This window comes from Acomys minous, assembly GCF_964271855.1.
Source record: "Acomys minous genome assembly, chromosome: 12".
NCBI classification, from domain to species: Eukaryota; Metazoa; Chordata; class Mammalia; order Rodentia; family Muridae; genus Acomys; species Acomys minous.
In genome coordinates this window covers 97,791,485-97,805,341 of record NC_140493.1, presented here as the reverse complement: position 1 = coordinate 97,805,341, position 13,857 = coordinate 97,791,485, and the positions used below count along the sequence as shown (strand labels likewise).

The following is a 13,857-nucleotide window of genomic DNA, read 5'->3' as shown; positions in this document are numbered from 1 at the left end:
AAAATGATTGCAACCTGTTTGTCTCCCTAAACTTTAAACATTTGTGATTATTTAGAAAATACTTAAAAGTTGTGTACCACATTTTCAGGGTTTTCACTATATTAAAACATTTCTGTGTGAGCCAACCATTCTGGTAAATGCTTAGTACATACTGATCTGATTTATGACTATTATCTACATTTTTTTTTATAGATAAAGAAACTGAGGTTTAGAAAGGTTAAGGGACTTGCTTTAAACCACACATATAACAGGTAGTACTGTAAATAAACAAGCAATAAAGTCCACCTTCTTACTTGGAGAATTGTTCTATTGAAATGACTGACATCAGTTGGTTACTTCTTTTCAGATGTTCTTTTCTTATCACATGTTAAAATAAAAATTTCAAGTCGGTGTGGTGGTGCATGCCTTTTATCTCATTACTTGGGAGGCAGAGGCAGACTGATCTCTGTGTCCAAGGCCAGCCTAGTTTACAGAGTGAATTCCAGGACAGCCAGGGCTATAGAGAGAACCCTGGCTTTAAAAAAAAATCTACTTCTTACTGTATGAATAATAAAGCAGGTGCATAGGATGTATATGATAACTGGGTTAGAGGGCAATGTGTTTCTGGGATATATGGTGTCTACTTCAAGAAGTAATAAATCCTGCTTATGGACACTAGACAAGTCACTCACACTCTCGGTCTTAGGTTGCTCACTATCAAGCAATTATCTAACACAGTGATCCAAGTATCCTTTACTCTGGTGGTTTAGTTATGGGGACACTACAAATTATCCCCATGGCAGCAAAGGTAGAGCCAAAGTACATCATTTATTTACATATTCCAATATTAGGTGTATATAACAAATTTATTTTGAGGAATTATAATAACTTAGACATTGAAGACTCTAGGGCTATCTAGATTGAAGCCCTCAATTTACTAGACAAATATTATGGATCACCAGCTACACCATAAAGTAGCTTTCCTTAGACTGTAGACTATATATTGATGGCTTAGTGTCAGAACGTGCTTTCCAATGTGGGACTACACAGAAAATACACAAATACACAGAAGCCCGGTACAGATGGGCAAACCAAGAAAAACATGTTTTAGACACAAAAGATCTATTTTCTGGCTCAAAATGTATAAAACACTGCCAATTATTCCCAAGAGGTCAAGGGTAATATAATATACCCCATAGACTTTCAGTATTGCTTACTCTACCATTTGTAAATAGTCTACACTGGACTTTACACCACCTCTACCAACAGCTTTGCCATCACCTGGGAATTTGTTAAGAAATGCAAAATTTTAATCTGCATCAGACCTACTGAATCAGAAATTCTAGGGAGTGGGCCCAAGTAATCTGTATTTGGGCAGGATCTGGTAATTTTGAAGTCTGTTAGGATTTGAGAACAACTGCTCTAAGCTTTAGTTCATAGCTGTTGCTTCTATGAGACATAGCTCCCTAAATTTGCAGGCAATGAGTTAAACAGGTAGATAAAACCATGAGCCTTAATTGTATTATTATATATGAATATAGAATAACATAAATTTCTTGTTCTGTTAGCATATCTTACATTGAAAAATAGAAAACCCATGGATTTGTTACTTGTTTTGTAGAAGTAAAAAACAATCACCTTCTCTATCTTCCAATGTTCTGATAATTGAGTCTATGAAATAGGCGACAGTAGACAGGCTAATAGAAGAGAAGGCAGGCAATGTATTACATGAATGCTAGGCAGAAAAACAAGTACCAAAAATGTCCAGTGACATCAATATGCTTATATGCCCTTTTCACAGAGAAAGGAGAGGTGATGTGGCAATTTAGGGAGAGTAAATAAAAATGTAACGGTAAAACAACTTTAATATGACTAAACGGAATCCTGTGACATGTCCAGGCATGGTGTCAGCCTTATTCCTCTTTCCTCTATCAGTCACTCTTCCTGGTTGGTGAGGTTCCCTGGGAGAGGACTACAGACAACTGAGTTCCTTTTGTAAGAGAATCTATCTTTAGGCAGACAATGCAACTTGAGAGGAGGCCTGTGCCTGTGCTGCTACAGGGGAGAAAGACAGGGAAAGGTAGACGGGCAGAAGGGCAGACAGATCCCAGATCTGAGGCTGTTTCTGAACCAATGGAGTCAGCATGGCAAAGCACTGCACTCCAGGGCAGCCTTCTGTAAATCTCAAGTGTGTTTAATGTGTACTCCTTAATTCATTTTGCTAATTCTTGATACTACCTAGAGATAATACTATCTTCAAGTCTCAGGTTACACTCTTATCTCAGTAGAGTGATTTTTTTAGAGGATCTAAAAACATTATTATAAAAGAACAAATCAGTACAAAGCTTCTATGTTATAAATCTGGTTCAGGCTTTAAAAGGAAGCCTACAAAGCATGGTAATAAACATCTGGCATCGTATTTTGATTCTTCCTGGTGTTCTAAAAACCTTAACTGAAGTTTGGTTCTACCAACAAAGAATTCATGCTTGTGGAAAATATGCATAAATAATCACATTGCTAAGACTGCCCAGAGTGATTTAGCACAGACATTCCCAAGTCACAGCTACTTTGCTTCATGGCCAGAACAGCTACATTAGATCCATGATATAATTCATATGGTGCTAAGATTACGCTCCCCTGACAGTCACTCTGACTTGTGACTCTAGAAAAATAAAAGCATCTGACGGGGCTAGAAGCATAGTTTAGTGGTGGAGGGTTTGCCTAGCTTGTATAAGTCCCTGGGTTAGAACCCTGACTCAAAGGAGTAGAGCAAAAAGAGAAAGGGAAGGGGTGTGTGTGTGTAAAAAAAGAGATGAGACAAAGAGGAGAGGGGAAGAAAGGAAATGGAGTACTGAGTCGTAAAAGGAAGTGCTTAGGAAAAAAGTATAGAATTCAGCATTTATTTTATAACACTGAAGTTCACAAATAAATGCAAAGTACAATATTCCTTTTGCTATGAAGTGCACCTCAACACAGGACAAAGAACTTACGCAGTGCCATCAGAAGAGCTTTTGTTGCTTTGGGAAACAGAGAAGCTGGTTTCTAGTATAAAACTTTTACTGACTTAAGAAAGAAAAGCCCGAGGATACACTCCCAAGGTCTTACAAAATGGATTCATAAAGTCAAATACATTTTACTTATCTGGGTGTGGTCCAAGTTTTCATATACTGTTTTGTGTTACATAAGCTTGTTCTATCTGGGCGCGGTGATATATAGTCCTGGCAGTTCAGATCAGAAAATGATACCTATTTTGAAGTAGGAATCATTCTGTCCAGCTCACTCCACATGAAGAAAATGTGTTGTTATTTTTCCAGTCGTTTAACATCAGTTTTAATGGTCAAGAATAAACCATAAGCCCTTAAACCAAGTATCTCAAGGTTCTTTACTACTATTCTGATCTGTATTTTCAGCCAGAGCTATGAACGTTTCTGACACAATTCTACAGACTCACTCTAAGGGAGAGTGTAAAGGGTGTTGCCAGGCAACTCACTCCAGTCTGAAGGAATCTAACACTGATAATGAGCCTGCTGCAGTTTGGCTCCCACACGGGAGGGATGTAGTGGAGGCCGTTCACAAGAAGTTTTCTATGGAAGTGAGTGTCCACTAGGAGTCAAGATCAGGTATCTAATTCAAGTGTGATGTTTCTAACATGCAAAGTACTTTCTGCAACTACCGAGAAACCCAACAGCAATTAAGCACAAGTCACCCTCAAAAGGTCCTGAATTGTGTTTTGATTCATCCTGGTATTCTAAAAACCTTACATGTTCCTGTCTGCAAATGGTCACAATAACATGTCTTCAATTATTTCAAGTCACGAAAATAATCCTAAAACTTTCATCTGACAAAATTATTTTGAAATTCATCTTTGAAGCTGTTTTTAATACTCACTCTCATCAATAACTAACTAAATAAATAAAACAAGGTGTACAGTAAAAGCCTGTGCTCCTTTAAGAGCATAGTCAGTCGTGAGATGTTAAGACTTAGCATGTTTGTAGGAATAGTATACATGCAAGGCGCTGCTCTGCTGGGTGGGCCTGATGCAATCCTCCCCTTCTCAAAGCAGACACTGCATGCATGCTTACCAGGGCAGTATGCATCCACGTCCAGTTTCTGAGCTGAAGTGAGGGTTGGGGAGCCAAGCTCGGACTCTGGAATTCGTGGGCTCTCAACAAACTTTGCCTTCCTTAGAGGGGCTAAGGACAAAAGGAGAAAGAGGGGGGGAGGGGGGGAGGAAAGAGAGAGGAAAGCAGAAAAGAAGAGGGGTGAGAAAAGGAAAGAGAAACAGAGGGGAGAGGAAGGGGAAAGGGAAAGAGAGAAACACAGAGGGGTCATGAGTAAGGGGAACGGCAGGCAACAGATGGAAGCACTTAAATGAACGACACACTCTGTCAGACTCAGATCAGGTTACCCTATTTTTTTTGTGCTAGAAAAAAAAATCAACTGCATTCCTTATACAGGAGATGGGTCTTGTTTAAAAGTCACTGAAAATGGGAAAAGCTAAAGTCTAATATCCAAAAGTCTGAGCATACATTGTAATTGTCCACTGCCTCTGGTTATTCCTTTATTAGGAAAGGACTTTCTCTTCTGGACTTTCTGTGCCTTCAAATACAAGTATCAACTTAAGAAAGTACTGAAAGAAGTTTTAAAGTTTAATTACACTATAATAAAAATGTTTTCTTTATCCAATAAAAATTACTCATGATAAACACTGAAAGTGTGATTAAATATTAATGTAGTTTAATAAGGAAACCAACCATTTTGTTGTTCAGCATTAATGTAAGAAGTCAACAATGCTAGGATACTAAAATCAAAGTAGGCCATGCCAACTTGACACTGATTGCTAAAAAAGTATGTCTTAGTTGTCGCGCCTCGCTTGACTGGCAAGAAAGACGCGACCACCGGTTCTTCTCCTAAGCAGCTTTATTCAGGCCTTTCTTCTTCTCTTCGGCGAAATCCCCCCAAGCCACTCCCCTCACGCTCATTTATATCACTCAAACAGCCAATCACACTAAGACACGTCTCATGCGCTGATAGGCTCGCGAGTAGCGGGCCTTTTTCAAATAAGGGGTTGTTTAAATCGAGGCTGCTCCGGCTGCATGCCAGGCGCCATGTGGAGGCGGGGTCCACAAAGGGCTCTGTGGCTCCCCACACTTAGTTACAAATTTAATCCTGAAACCCGCAGAATAGTAACATTCCATACCATAAAAATCATTCAATATTTATATTAGTATATTCATAAACTTAAAAGTTGTACTTTCAGAACATTAATATTCAAAATAGTTGTGATAGGATTTTACTATATATATCCCATACTAGCCCTGAAGTCAGGATCCCAAATGCTTAGATTATAGGTGTGCATCATTTGCCCATTTGGGGATAGAAATGTTATTTAGTGACTTTTGGGGGGTGCATGTGGGTTAAGCTGCATTATTAACTTATAGTCAACTATTCAGTTAAGCACCTTTTTTAAAAGATGGGCTAAATATCTTGAAAGTTAACATTAGATGGGTTACTTTGACATTTTTCACACTGAATTATACTAAACTCTGGTAAGGCAAAAGCGCTTAGCACAGCAGCAGTGCTACAAACTATCAGTTGGAAGTGGAGTCAACTTGAGTGCATTAGCCCCATAGGTACCAGGGTCTAAAATGCATGACTGTGTAGGATCGCATACTGCTTTTCAAAAGCTTGTGTTCATGTTCTTCAAAATCCTCTTCCATTATTGATCCCCAAGGGATTCAAAGTTAATCCTAAAAGATTCTATAAAAAGTTACTTTTAAAAAGGCCCAGTCATTTAAATGGCTAGATTCTCCTTTACTATTTTTGGAGGATTAAAACTATCAGTTATGAAAGAATTAAAGATTTTTAAACATCAAAAGTTATAGACAACAAAGTCACAATTTAAATATTAGTGTATGTATATACACAAAAAGTACATGCTAAAAATACAACACAAGGCCTGTCATTGCCTCCACAGGAACACAAGCCAGACACTCACAGATCTAATAGAATGGTTCCTACCCAAAAGTTAGCTTTGGAATAGCAAAACTCTCCCCTGTGCTAAGAATGTAATATGTAAGTCTGTTTTGTAAAAATCACCATCAGAAATGAAGATTTTGAGAGAGTTTTATATATGTGTGACTAATAAATGCCTAAATTGCATTATATTTTCACCAACTGATTAAAAAATACAAAATAACATATATTTGATTTAGCATTGTTTTATAAAGAAGAAACTAATGTGTTCATATGTAGACTGTGTTATGCGCATGTGGAAGAGGCCAGGAAAGGACACTAGGTCTGCTGGATTGGGATTAAAGGCATGTCGGCTTTTCATAACTACAGAATAAACTCTTTAACTGCTGAGCCATCTCTTCAGCCCCAATAATTTTATTCTTCAAACTCTTTAGTCAGTCCTCCTCCAGGCTTTTATTAAATCACAGTCCTATCCCACGGAGTTCTGACAAAGTCAGCACTAGTCCCTGATCAAGGGCTTTATATGTATAAAAATTTAAGAATATTTTTATGATATAGTTTTAGAATAATGAACAGGAACCAGCACCTTAGAGTAGAGATATAAGAAAGAAACTGAGGACAGCAGGAGAATCTTGACGGGGGATGAACAGACCTGAGAATTATGAGATGGAGGTGAGGGGAGAGGCCAGGGTTCTAGAGAATACAGAAAAAAGCCAAAGGCAATGTGGACACTGGTATAAATAGAATTTGCACTGATAACTGAAGAGAAAAAAACCTATTTCTAAGATATATATTTTTTTCCAGGAAGCAGATTTATCAGATCTGTGGAGCTCAATGCCACTCTGACTTGTTTTCCTTCTCAGGGAATTAAAATTGAGGTTGTCTTTAAAGCTCACAATGGACATTTCATGTTTTTCTTTGTACCTTTATTCAGTAGATATTTATTTAATTCTGCTATCTACCATCATCACTACCTCATTTGTCTAATAATGGAGTTAAATTGTTGCTTGAGTCAGGGTCTCATTCTGGTGCCCTCACTGGCCTAGAACTTGCCATGTAGATTAGGCTGACCTCAGACCTGCAGTGATCCTCCTGCCTCTGTCATGAGAGCTCTGGGATGGCAGGTTGTGCTGCTATATCTGGCTAAATTATTTTATAAGATAATAATGATAATCAGATCCAAATAATTAATAGCTAGTGTTATCTGTACATGACTGAAACAGTAAACCACAGAAAGGACAGGATACCTAACAGTCATAACACCAACAAGTAAAGGACATAAAAGGACAAGTCAAAGACAGAGCATGACATTTTCTTAAAAGCCCTGCATTTACATTGATTTCTTTGGGGAAAAAAAGCCACCAACATGATTCTAATGAGTAAGAGGACTGTATACCAAAGATGTTTACCTCATCAAAGTCAAAGCCAAAACAAACTAATAGAAACAATGATTGGATTGGATGGGTAAAAACAAACAAGAACTCAAGTTGGGGTTGTTGTTGTTGTTTTTTTTTTTTAAGATTTATTTATTATGTACAGTGTTCTGCCTGTATAACAGAAGAGGGTACCAGATCTTGTTACAGATGGTTATGAGCCACCATGTGGTTTCTGGGAATTGAACTCAGGACCTCTGGAAGAGCAGTCAGTGCTCTTAACCTCTGGTTATTTTGTTGTGATGTAAGTAATGATGCTCTGAGAAGTAATTTGAACCAACACTGCGGACTTCACTCTTATGATATTAAAAACAAGCAAACAAACAAAAAACTAAGTTTGGGGGTGTAGATTGAAGAAAATGCTTATGGATTTAATCATTTAAAAGATCTAGACCTCATTTCCAGAACTTACTAGTAAGAAACTGGTTATTTATGAAGCCCCAGTTTTCTCATTCATAGGATTGATGAGTTTCAACAAATTCTAATCGTGAAAATATTTAGCATGGTGCTTAGATATGATGACAGTTCACCTATAATATACTGAGACATGAACAATGAAGGCTACAGTTATGGAAAGTAAGCAAGATGTCAAGACACAGATGAAGAATAACAGAGAGACAGAACAGTAATAAGATAAACAGTGAAGGATCTGAAACCAGAAAACTCTGGCTTATGATTTCCACCCTCTGCTTTTCCTAGTGTTAAAATCCCTGTGCACAGGTTGCCCACCAGCTATTCTGAGTTTACAACATCCATCCTAGATGAGTTGTCAAGATTATACTAATTGGATGAATATAAAATAAGAACAATACAGCCGGGCGTGGTGGCGCACGCCTTTAATCCCAGCACTTGGGAAGCAGAGGCAGGAGGATCTTTATGAGTCGAGGCCAGCCTGGACTAGAAAGAGAGTCCAGGACAGCCAAGGCTACACAAAGAAATCCTGTCTTGAAAAAATACAAACCAACCAAACAAACAAAAAACCCACAAACAAAAAAAAGAACATACCTTTAAAACATTTCAGAAAATTAGGGAAGAAGATGAGACAATAACAACTGACCTAGAAAAACAGAAGTACGTGTGGATAAAATGACAGTCAATAGGAAATAGATATTGATACCACAGTGTGCAAAATAAAAACGGTTTTCTATTCCTTTGTAAAAATGTTTCGTACTGTGGATCAAACCACAGCACTGTTACCTCTGGGCTACAGCTCTGGATCCTAAAGTTAAAAAACTATTGTTTTCCACCATTACACCTATTGATGACACTTTTAAAAATAGAATTAATATATAGTTTAAAAATTATATTCTAAGATTATTTGGTACTCCAAAGGATATGAAATGTAAGAAAACAGAAACTTTAAGTGCATTTCAATCAGGCGTGGTGGTGAACACCTACAGTCCCAGCAAGTAGAAGACAGAAGCAGGAAGATTGAGAGCTTCAAGCTAACCTTGGCTACATAGCATATCTGAGGGGTAGCCTGGGCTTTATAAGAACCCTGTTTTTTTTTAAATTTATTTTTATTATGTAACAGTGTTCTGGCTGCATATAATGGCTGCAGGCCAGAAGAGAGCACCAGATGTCACTATAGATGGTTGTGAGCCACCATGTGGGTGCTGGGAAGTAACTCAGGACTTCTGGAAGACAGACAGTGCTCTTAACCTCTGAGCCATCTCTCTAGCCCAAGACAACCCTGTTTTAAATATGAAAATAAAAGAATACTCTCGTGGTAGAAAAGCTTCTTTTACTGTAACCTTTGTTTTAGGAAGACCAGGAGAAGTGTGTAGGTCAGTGGTAGAATACTTCCCTAATAAGAAAGAAGCATGAACCCTAGAAACAAGCCAACACACAATCCCACGTCAGCAGGGAGGAGTTCACGCTGGCTGGGGCTTACACACAGCGCCTCTCTGAGAGATACAACACTTCCTTAAAACCTAATTCTAGTTGCAGATATACAGCCTTAAAACAACTGCTTCTTAAAAACAAAGCTAGGCAACAGCAAATATATGCTAACTAAGACTTAAATAATTACCTTCTACATTTACCTAAATTCGCTTGACGTTCATAAATTTTGTTCATGAAGAACACACCTACCCGTTTTTGAAAATGGGAAATCAGAATCTGTAAGACTTCTTATGAAAGAGCACAATAATTAAGTGGTAGAAAACAGAATCTACAGGTATTCTTATTTCAAATAGTATTTCTTCATAAATTTGCTCTTCGATATTATGGGACCCTTTGAGTTATGGAATACTTTTTAAACTAATCCAAAAAATGGAAGTGAGTACCATGGAAGTATATAGCATGGCAGGCATCACTGAAGCTTATCAACGCCAGTCTCCGTTCAGTCCTAAGCATGGGGCATTATGATGTCCAGTTCTTGCGTAATTTAGAAAGGACCGCATGACTACTCCAGCCAACAGACAACAGTGAGACAGCCTCTGCATAAGTCTACAGTCGGCCTCTTCCTTAGACATAAAAATAATGAAGTAAATCTCATGATGAGATGGTACAGCTAGAAGGCTAACTAGCTTGCCCTTTTCACCAGATGCCCAACCTTGCTAAATGAACCAGAAATAGACATTTGTTGCACGAAATCATAAATATTTTTAAGGCTGTTATGGCATCTGGCCTATTATAACTAATAACTAGTGAAGTAGTTGTAAAGTAATTCTTTTTTTTAAAATTATGTATCAACCTTTCTGTGTCAAGGAGAACATTTTAATGTATCACTAAATCCAACTAATCCCCATTTCTAATCAAGAGGAACAGTTTAGCTTTACAGAAACTTGATACTTTATGAATCTATCTAGAATGTTCTGTGCGATCTTCTAGTTACAATAACACTGATTTTCCAGTTTCATTACAGAATTATTTTCTTACATTAAATTTTTATTTATAGATATACATCCGTGCAAGCATATGGTGTGTGTGTGTGTGTGTGTGTGTGTGTGTGTGTGTGTGTGTGCGCGCGCGCGCATATCCCCTGGAGGCCAGCTGAGTCACAGGCACCTATGAGCAGCCCAATATGGGTACTAAGAATGAACTAAGGTTCTCCAAAGAGCAGCAAATGCTTTTATTGACTGAGTCATCTCTCTAGCCATTTATATTTTTAAAAATAAAATAAATCTATTTAGGGTCTGGGGAGATGGCTCAATAGTTAAAGATAATTGCTGCTCCTGTTGAGGACCTGAGTTCAGTTTTAAGCACTAATGGTAGCTCATAGTCACCTATAACTCAAATTCTAGGGATCAGATACCCTCTTCTGGCCTCCGTGGGCACCAGGTATGCATGGAGTATACAGGTATATATGCAGACAAATACATATATAAAAACAAATCTATCTGTTAAAATTTACTTGAATAAAAGCACAGGATTCCAAAAAAATTATAAACAAGTATAGTTACATGCAGCATAGGAAAACTTGTTAAGATTCTAGGTCAAATTAATAAAATTGAGAAATAGTTTATTGTATCAAACTGTCCATCAAGATGGAAACGCAACTTGACTATCTACTTTATGCCCATTATGTGTTGGGTTATTGTGGTGGTTTGAAGGAAAATAGTCTCCATAGCTTCAAATCATGTGGCCCTATTTAAAAGTATTAGGGTAGATGGCTTTGTTGGAATAGGCGTGGCCTTGATTGATGTCTTTGAGGGTAGGCTTTGAGGTTTCAGAAGCTCAAGCCAGGATCAGTGGCTCACTCTCTCTTCCTGCTCTCTGCTGATTCAGATGTAGACCTCTCAGCTCCTTCTACAGCACATGTCTGCCTGCACACCGCCATGCTTCCCACCATGACAATAACAGACTATGCCTCCAAACTGTAAGCCAGACCCAATTAAATGTTTTTCTTTATAAGAGTTTCCTTGGCCATGGTGTCTCCTCACCACAATAAAACTTTGACTGAGACAGTTGTAAACAAAAGTATTTATACCAACTGAATTTAAATTGGTACCCTAGTCCCCTAAAATTGACTAGGAATCTGGGTACAAAGCACTTGGTAGAGTCTAGCATATATGAAGCTGTAGTTTGATCCATGATGGCAGAAACAATAGCAACAAAAATTAGTACCTAATATGAAGGCTACAATTGATGAGATATTCTTAGATAGTAAGAATAACATTAGAGTCATAACTGGGATATTGATTACATAAGAAAATTAGGAAGTATCAGGAATAAATGAGAGACAAAAAATTAGCAAGTCAAGGAACTTTTCACACAGACAAACATTTGAGCAAGGCAGCCTTTTGTTTAATCAGAGCAGCTCACTCTGGTAGCACTGCTTGTCATCCTGCAGTTCTACATGCCTTTCATACCCTTATTCCCACTGATGGCATAGTAAGAAGTCTAAAGTGAGGACAGAAAAAGCAGAGACTGAGTGTGTTCTACATGTTTCAACACAGAAAAGCTAAAGTTACTCTGTTAAACTGAGATTATTCTTGAAAGCATTAGATTGACTAGTGGGTTCTCAAATTCAGTTTCTAAAATGTGCTAGGGTTAGAAATGTCTGAAAATGTGTGAAAAAACTTTATTGTGGTCACTCATCAAACCTCACACAGAAAGAAAATCTGAAAAATGTGCTTCCCATTAACAATGAGAGAAAAATAAAAGACAGATAAGAAAAGAAGTGTTTAATTTCAGAGGATGGAAGGAAGAATAAAGTGATGAAGAGTTAGGGATGGGAACAGAAGTACATGAATTAAAGTAGTCCTTTCAAAGTCCAGGAGAAACAGGAGCTAACATCAGACTCATACGGAAGTAGCAATTTTTTTTTTAATCTCAATGAAATGCTGTATATTCCGATTATCTGAGAAAGAAGGATATCTGTCAAGCATACTCTTACCTTTTGTATTTATAAAAGTTTATTTCTAGTCCAAAGACCTATTATCACAGTTAGAGTACAATCATGTTTCTCCTTGTCTTGGCCTCGGAAGGGAAGAACTGAAACCACACAATCATCTCATTGCCATGGTGACTGATTATAACAACAGATTTTTCCCTTGATACAGATGTTTAGCATGAAGCCCTTTTCTCTTTTTCTTTACCGAGAGAAGTTATGACTATACAGTCCAGCCTGGCCTTGAGCTTGCAGTTCTCTCTCCTCAGCCTTCTAAGTGCTGGGTTTACAGTGTGTGCACCATGCCTAGCTTTAATGCCTCTTCTGTGTGCAGTGTACTCTCCATTGCTACTTTAGAGGCCTGGAGTCGCTTGATGCATTCTCTGTAATGCTTTCCTCTGGCCTTTGCTTCCTCAGCTCAGCAGAACTGTCCTTAAATTCTCCATAGAACATACTCAGCAAGAAGGCAAGGTTCACCTGGTTCTTGACTCCTGCCCTGTCCTTTCACTCAACGATTATATAACTATGCTACTGACAGTTCAATATCCAAAAGCAGTCGTTTCCTGTGGGAAGGCAAGTCTAATATTGGTTAAGTCATAACAGTGGGAAGAGCCTCTTACTATGCTTCAACTGCCATTTTCTGTTCCTCACTCAAGAATGTGTCTGAGGAGGGACATGCTTATTAGTTTTATATACTGCTGTATCCTCAATGGCGTCTATTTTTGTGCCAAGCACAAAATAGTATAATACTTGTTGAGTAAATTAACTAGCTTTTATTTACTTAAAGATTTTTGGAGGTATAAAAGATCTGCTCATATCCTTCACCTTTAGAAACTAAAGCTCAAGAGCCTGGTGAATCCAAGCTGTACTCAAGGTAACTCAAGATTACATTCTTATGTATTTATTTCTTCATGGAACTGCTATGCTACCCAAAAGGATATACTAGACACAATGTTTTACAGACAGAACATATAAGCAATAAATATGGAGACAAAATGATACTAAAAAAAAAAGCTGCTAAAAAATGACTGCAAAGACTTTTAAGACATTTCAACAGAGATTAAATATTGAAGTTAATGGGACTCTGAGTAAATTAAACAGGAATTCTCATTTCAAGATGAAATCAGATGGAAAATTTTATGTGTACATAACATGACAAAGCAAAAAGCAAATTTCTGTAGAGGACAATACAGAATGCAAAAGGAAAAAAAGGTGTACCTAAAACTCTTAAGAAAGCCTACCTCTCGTTAAAGTTTTATAGCATATGGCTTTCCTACTGTTTTATATAAAATATTAATGTCTGTAAGTAAAAACAATTGGTGACTTCCCTAAATACATGCCTGAATGTGTGTGTGTGTGTGTGTGTGCGCGCGCGCGCACGTGTGTACACACATGGGTGCATGCAAAGCAGAAGTTGTTGAGTGTCCTCCTCTATGTCCCTGCTCACTGTCTGAGACAGGCTCTTTTGGTCACCCTGGAATGCATCCATGTGGCTAGGCTGGCTGACACTAAGCTCCAAGGGACCTTGCTGTTTACAATTTACCAGCACTGGGATTATAGGCACGCATTGCAGTGCTCAGTTTTATGCAGGTATTGAAGACTGAAATCATGTTCATTCTTCATCAGTTGAGC

At 37.9% G+C, this 13,857-nt stretch overlaps 1 protein-coding gene across 12 annotated transcripts in view; it reads right to left on the bottom strand.

The window, feature by feature from the left end:
* The window catches only part of TANC2 (tetratricopeptide repeat, ankyrin repeat and coiled-coil containing 2), a gene marked incomplete at its 3' end in the record, with an annotated part of 287,236 nt that overhangs the window by 152,620 nt on the left and 120,759 nt on the right, over nt 1-13,857 (bottom strand). For 7 of the 12 annotated variants that reach the window (XM_084748481.1, XM_084748489.1, XM_084748486.1 and 4 more), the window contains one exon: nt 4,062-4,172. The exons of the other annotated variants lie outside the window; for them this stretch is intronic. In XM_084748481.1, coding sequence (XP_084604607.1) covers nt 4,062-4,172 — 111 coding nt within the window. The remainder of the gene's footprint in view (nt 1-4,061; nt 4,173-13,857) is intronic. 12 annotated transcript variants of the gene reach the window in all.